Raw genomic sequence first — 7763 nt, forward strand, 5'->3', positions numbered from 1 at the left:
CATATATATAGGAAAAATGCATATATGATTAAGAAGGTTATATATCAAATTTTTCAATCACATTTAATCATAATAATATTGTACATTTACTTATAATACCTTGCACATTTACTTATACAATCTTGCAAAATTACTCAGAATTCTTTGTACATTCAATAAGAATAGCTTGGATATGTGTGTAAAAGTTATTTATATTTGATGTCCATCTACAACAACCAAATTCATTAAGCTTGCACATTGTTAAGAAACACATTGCATATTTTTCAAGAGAACCTCGAATAATAATGATATTTCAATACACATTTACTATATATGAAATCGAGTAAACCTAATCACATTCTAATGCACATTTAATAATAATACATTGCACGTTTACTCGTACGATCTTGCACAATTACTTCTAAAAAATTGCACTTTATTCATACGATATTGCACAATTACTTATAAAATCTTATACATTTGCAAAATAGTTTGCAGTGCACATATATAGAAAACCGATTCACAATCGATTCATCAAAAAATCAACTAAAACTACACACATTGTTATGCACATTTCTATAGATTTTATTGCATATTTTTATAAATTTTATCGCACATTTGCATACAAAATATTACACATTCTTGAAAACAATGTTGTGCTCACAAAAAAAAATTGGTTGAAAAAATTTTGGTCAATAGGTTGATCGTTGACCTTTGACTTCATTAAACGTTGACCATGAAATTAATCTTAACCATTGGATATTTTCAAATCCACTCACTAATATTCATTCTTATTTTCTCACAAATAAAAACTTTCTCACTAAAACCTTACTCATAATACTACATAGTCCGTGTGGACTGTGCGAATTATGGTAGTGAACTAGTATAATACTGGATAGTGCACCAGTGCACTACTAAAAAGTACACTAGTGCAATACTGTGAAGTGCACTTGACAATGCACTGAAAACTGAAAAATGTATCAGTAATATATTGAATAGTGCATTACTGAGAAGTGCACCCTAATACACTGAAGAGTGCCTCAATACACTACTCAAAAATATATCAGTAAATCACTTAATAGTATACTGAAAGTACACCAAAAATATATTAAAAATATAACATTTATAATAAATCTGCACAAAAAATTCGTTCGTGCAAGATATATACTCCATATAAAAGACATAAAATGGGATGAAGGAACTAAATGGAACAAACGAAACTGAAGAAGAAGAATTGATCACGGGCAGAGGAAAAGCACAAATGCCTACAAAAAGTGAGTAAAATGAGAGTTGAGTAAAATGAGAGGGAGCAGGTTGGTGGCACATGGCAACTTGTAACGGTAAAGCACGTGGAAGTTACCAGTTTCTGCAATCCATGTCATTGGCTGCTAATCTACTTGACCGCTTTATATTTTTAAAAAGACCGATCACCCTTTAAATTGCATTTCCTCTCTGAAAGCACGACAACTAACTATGAACACTCTTCCATATTTCACCTTCTACCTTCTCCTCCTGACTGTATTTTCCAATGTCGCATCCTCCAAACCCACGAATCAGCTCTCCAGAGGGTCCCACCTTTCCGTGGAGCGCGCCGCACAGGATTACCTCATCTCCCCCGACAAAACCTTCTCTTTCGGCTTCTTCGGTGGTGCCACATTCTCCTCCAACGCCTACTGGCTCGCCATCTGGTTCACCGCCTCCCCCTCCCCTAACGGCGTCGTCTGGATGGCCAACCGTGACTCCCCCGTCAACGGCTATGGCTCCCGCCTTACCCTCCATAGAGATGGTGCCCTCATTCTCTCCGACATTGACGGTTCCATCACCTGGCAGACCAACACCACCACCGCCGCCGTCGACAGGCTCGAGATCCTAAACTCCGGTAACCTCGTCATCCGGTCCCCCGCCGGTAAGATCATCTGGCAGAGCTTTGATCTCCCTACCGATACTCTGCTTCCCGGTCAACTTTTGACCAAGAGCACCAAGTTGCTATCCAGGTTGGGCCAGGGGAATTTCGCATCCGGGTATTTCAGTGCGTTCTTCGACAATGATAATGTGATGAAACTAATTTACAACGGCCCTCAAGTTGCTAGTATTTATTGGCCATATCCCCTCGGTAAGATCTCCTTACAACTTGGTAGAACTACTTACAATAGCACCAGAATCGTCGTTCTTGACGATCAAGGTTGGCTTACATCTAGCGATGGATATCGCATTAGTGCTTCAGATATGGGAAGCCCGGGAATCAAGAGGATGCTGAAGATGGATTACGACGGCAATTTGAGGATCTACAGCTTGAACGTCTCATCGAGATCTTGGGCTGTGACTTACCAGGCCGTCGGAGCTGCGTGTCTTGTTCATGGTCTATGTGGTGTCAATGGGATCTGTGTATACAAGCCTCATCTAGGTTGTGCTTGCCCACCCGGATACGAGCAGACCAACTCGACTGATTGGAGCCAAGGCTGCAAGCCTAAGTTCAAGAGAAGCTGCTCTGATTCTTACTTCGTGCAGATGAAAAATACAGATTACTATGGATTTGATTTTAGCAATATAATTGTGATTAGCAACTTTGAAGATTGCAAGCAGCTTTGCTTACGTAATTGCCGTTGTCTAGCCTTCAGTTATAGGGAAACCGGGGAATCGTTTTGCTTTACAAAGAGTACTTTGTTTAATGGATACAGCTCTCCTGATTTCCCAGGCAGCATCTACATCCGGCTTCCGGTGAATTCAAGCTATGGTTCGACGTTCGAGCCGGCTTTGCTCAACATAACTGATGACAAATGCAGCGTATACACGGTACTGATGTTAAAATCAGCTGCATTCGACACTATCAGTCAGCATACAACGTGGGTTTATCTCTTCTCATTTGCATCAGCTTTGGGCTTAATTGAAGTGCTTATACTAGCATGTGGATGGTTCATGTTGTTCGGGAAGCACGGGATACCAGCTCAATTAGAGGACGGGTATCACGCCATTTCAAGCCAGTTCAGGAGCTTTAACTATGGAGAGCTGAAGAAGGCAACGAACACGTTCAAGGTGGAATTAGGAAGAGGGGGGTTTGGGAGTGTTTATAAGGGTTGTTTGGAAGATGGGAGAATTGTGGCTGTCAAGAGATTGGGGAATGTGATGGGGGAAGACGAGTTTTGGGCGGAAGTGAGCACGATCGGGAAGATCAACCACATGAATCTGGTGAGAATGTGGGGATTCTGTTCGGAGAAGAAATATCGGTTGTTGGTGTACGAGTTTATACCAACGGGTCGTTAGATAAGCACTTGTTTTCCTCTGAAAGCAGTCTTGGATGGAAGGAGAGGTTCAAGGTGGCTATGGGGACTGCAAAGGGATTAGCGTACCTTCACCATGAGTGTCTTGAGTGGATCATACATTGCGATGTCAAGCCTGAAAACATATTATTGGATGTAGATTATGACCCTAAGATATCGGACTTTGGCCTTGCGAAGCTAAGCCAACGAGGTGCTTCTGCAGGGTCCCTAGTCACTAAGATAAGGGGGACAAAAGGGTATATGGCGCCAGAGTGGGCGTTGAACCTTCCCATTACAGCGAAGGTGGATGTGTATAGCTATGGAGTAGTGATATTGGAGCTGGTGAAAGGGACAAGGCTGTCTTGGTTTGTAGAGGAACAAGGAGAATCGGAGCTCGTGAGGTTCGAGAGAATGGCAAAATCAAGAACGAATCAGGACGAGGAAGATTGGTCATGGGTGGAGGGGATTGTGGATCCGAGATTGAATGGGGAGTTCAGTAGGAAGCAAGCAAGCACCATGATCAATATAGGGTTGTCTTGCTTGGAAGAAGACAGGAGTAAGAGGCCGACGATGGAGTCGGTTGCACAACTCTTGCTTGAATGTGAGGACTCTGAATTTGGAAGCACCGCTACCGGAACTGGTAAAAGGAAGAGCTAAAAGTTTGAGGATATCATATTTGTGGTTGCAGAGAGATAGCGATTTTTAGGAGATCTTTTCTTATTTTTTAAATAAAAATAAAATAAATGTGTAAGAAAAATTATAAGAGATTTCACAAGAATTTAAATAATTAGTTCTTGAAGAAGAATTTTGTGTAAGAGTTTTTGACATGATTACTTTATTTTTATAACACATTTCCTTATTTATTTAATTTTCTTTTTTGTTAATTTAAAATTAAGAATTCTTGAAAATCACCATTGTGGATGCTCTTAAATTTCTACTGGTCTACCGATTTTACCGGTGTTACAACATGTAAGTCTTACCACACGGGAAACAAAATCATATCGTTTCCTGAAACCGATGAAGTAGAATAAACGTAGGTACTAGGTAGAATAGTACAACACACACTTAGTTGTAGTAAAAACTCTCTTATAATACACCCTCTCTTAATAAAGATCTTGTTTGATGTTTTCGAGATAAATTAAAAAAGAAAAAAGAAAACGTGAAGAGGAGAGGAGAGATTAAAGTGAAAATTGAGATTATTAAAGGAAAGAGACAAAGAGAAAAATAAGAGGGGGTGAATTAGTGAAGAGAATGTGTGAAAAAATGGATTGAAAATTTTAAAATTGTATTGGGAGTAGTTAAATTGGTTATAAAAATTTCTTAAAATGGAAAGTGGAATCTATATTTTGGGACACCGGAAATAAAATACGAGATCTATATAAAGGGACAGAGGAAGTAATATTATAGTGAAAAAAATATTACCTTATAAATTATGGGTCCGAATCTGGTGATAATAAATCACTAAATAATAAAAAAGAATAAATCTGGGTCATTGTTTTGTGCTTGATCTAACGGTCGGGGATGCGCACATGTCCACGCTGGCAATCCCGGCTACAGTCCATGCTCTATGTGTTCAAAATATATTCATCAGTTGTGATCTATATGTTCACTATTATTGAGATGAATGTTCATCAAATATTTTAGGGTTAATGTTCATCAGTGTTGAGCTATATGTTCATCAATTTAATGCTAAATGTTCACCAATGTACTGAAAGACGTTCACCAATAAAATCAGGAGGAAGAAAAAAGCGGGCTACAGTCCACGCTCTATGTGTTAATCAAGTATTTTAAAATATGTTCATCAGTTGTGATCTATATGTTCACTATTATTGAGATGAATGTTCATCAAACATTTTAGGGTTAATGTTCATCAATGTTGAGCTATATGTTCATCAATTTAATACTAAATGTTCACCAATGTACTAAAGACGTCACCAACAAAATCAGGAGGAAGAAAAGAAACGGAACGGAAAAGGGAAAAAATTGCTTCCCCCACGCGCGCAGTACCGGCCGTTAGATCGTGGACAGCTGGCAATAAATCAACGGTTGAGATTCATTCTTTTTTATTACCTTATAAATATATTATTACCCGATACTTTTCCATAAATTATCACTACAATCCTTACTTTTATTAATTGCTTGAATATAAAAGAGAATATGATTACCACTTTAATCACTCAAACTCACTTTGTAACAAAACTAAATCCCGAGTATTCACTTCATTCTTCAGTGTGTTGAATGCTTGAAAACATAAATGGAAAAACTTCTTCCTTTCCTTTATTTGATTGGACATTATCCTAAGAAATAATTTTAATACAATATGTGATAAGCGAGATACTCTTTTATTCTTTGTTTTAGAGACATGTTTAATGTTTCATAGATCTTTTATCTTTTTCTATTTTAAGGAATTTCACTTCTTTGGTGTGCATTGCTCTGATCTATTCCAAGAAATATTTTACTAGCGGGGATTATTTTGCGAAATATTCAGTAGATCATTTTTTCTTTAATCCCTTCGACAAACAATCATATATGTCCACCTATAATGATAATTACATTAGTAGAAATATACGCTGAAACGTCTCTTGATTCAGCCTGTGACAATAGCCTTGATCTTGAAACATACTCAGTAAACTATTAGGAGGACGAGTCACCATCAAAACCTATAAATATAATAAATTCTCCCTTTTAATGGTGACACATCCTAACACGAGTAAGAAACCAAAGACATATAAATAGAGATAGAGGTAGGAAGCATTCCACTTCAGTGCTGCTTAGTTCCCCCTGAAAGTACAAATGAAAGATATGATGCCTCCCTGATGGAATATAGTAAGAGGCTAAATTCTTCCATACATTAAATGTGAATGTTAAGCTCGGTTTATAGAGCGTGTACAATGTTGTTGGATCATTCTAGAATATAATACATAGGTATGGGCCTAATAATACTAGGAAGGCCCAAAGTGTCTATGGGCCTACTAACCCCCCGCGATCCCAACGGAACAAAGTCGGAGTTGAGATCATAATTCGAGAAGACGTGTCATAGGAAGTGGCTTAGTGAGAGCATCCGCCTTCTGATCCTTGGAGGAGATGAACGAAACCCGAAGAGACTTGTTCTTTATGCGTTCCCGAACAAAATGATAGTCGAGACTAAGATGCTTAATTCAATGATGTAAGAAGGGATTGACAGCAAGGTAAGTGGCACCCAAATTGTCACACCATAGGGTTGGCGCCAGGGGGAGTGAGATACCAAGGTCCACCATGAGCGATTGTAGCCAAATGGTCTCGCAAGCGGCATTGGCAACAACTCGATATTCGGCTTCCTTGGATGAACGGGAGACGGTTTGTTGCTTTTTTGACGTCCATGAAATGAGGTTAGGACCGTGATAAATGCAATAAGAACTCATGGACCGCCTGTCCGCGTGGTCCCCCGCCCAATCGGCATCGGAGAAGGCCAAGAGAGAGTGATTCGGTCTAGATGAAAGAAGAAACCGGAGGTCCGTCGTGGCATTGAGATCCGCGAATAATCCGCTTGACGCCTTGCCAATGTTTCTCATCGGGGGAGTGCATAGCTTGGCAAACCCGATTGACCGCAAATGAGATGTCCGAGCGGGTGAAAGCAAGATATTGTAAGACGCCGACGAGACTGCGATAAAGAGATGGATCCGAGAAGGCACCGCGGTTTGACTAGATGTCAAGAAGGTGGGAGCCATTGGAGTGCTGACTGCCTTAGAGTTCGTCATGTTTGCACGGGTAATGAGGTCTCGGATATACTTTGTTTGGGAGAGATAGAAACCCTCCGTTGTGCGCGTCACCTCGATACCAAGGAAATAGTGAAGAGCGCCAAGATCCTTGACTGGAAATTGCGTGGAGAGGGCCTGTATAAACTCAACCGAGAGATGAGAAGTAGAGGATATAACAAGAAGATCATCAACAATAAACTAGTACGAAAAAGATATCGGCTCCTTGGAGATGGACAAAGAGAGATGTGTCGGCAATGGACGACCGAAACCCCATATGAATTAGGACATCGGAAAGACGAGAAAACCAAGCACGAGGTGCTTGTTTAAGGCATAAAGTGAGCGGTTAAGTTTGCAAATATGAGTTGGAAAGGAAGGATGGACAAAACCTTTTGGTTGAACAATGTAAACGTCTTCTTGCAAGGACCCGTGTAGAAAGGCATTTGAACGTCGAGTTGTCGTACCGTCCAATGATTCATGGCCGCCAAGGAGAGAAGGAGATAGATGGTGGAAGGTTTGGCAACCTGGCTAAAGGTCTCATCATAGTCAAGACCGTGAACTTGGGTGAACCCTCGGGCAACAGGACGAGCTTCCTTCGTTCGATGCTTCCATCCGAATGTCGCTTCGTCTTCAAAACCCATTTAACACTCAAAGGATTGGTGGAGTGAGAGGCCAGTATAAGGTTCCAAGTGTTGGTGGATTGAAGGGCTTGAAATTCAAGGGTCATGGCATGTCGCCATTCTTGGTGTTTGTAATCTTCGGTAAAGGAAGTGGGCTTGTCTGGGACCTCGGA

General features: G+C 40.1%; 1 protein-coding gene across 1 annotated transcript; it reads left to right on the plus strand.

The window, feature by feature from the left end:
- The first annotated feature begins 1452 nt into the window (after nucleotides 1–1452).
- Nucleotides 1453–3893, plus strand: LOC141247558 (uncharacterized). Its single transcript, XM_073669235.1, is given in 2 exon segments — nucleotides 1453–3223; nucleotides 3226–3893. Coding segments are annotated over 2 exon segments (2439 nt in total).
- The last annotated feature ends 3870 nt before the right edge of the window (nucleotides 3894–7763 follow it).

Source organism: Phyllobates terribilis, unplaced genomic scaffold (assembly GCF_046119375.1).
Source record: "Phyllobates terribilis strain yellow unplaced genomic scaffold, ASM4611937v1 Scaffold_3176__1_contigs__length_87447, whole genome shotgun sequence".
NCBI classification, from domain to species: Eukaryota; Metazoa; Chordata; class Amphibia; order Anura; family Dendrobatidae; genus Phyllobates; species Phyllobates terribilis.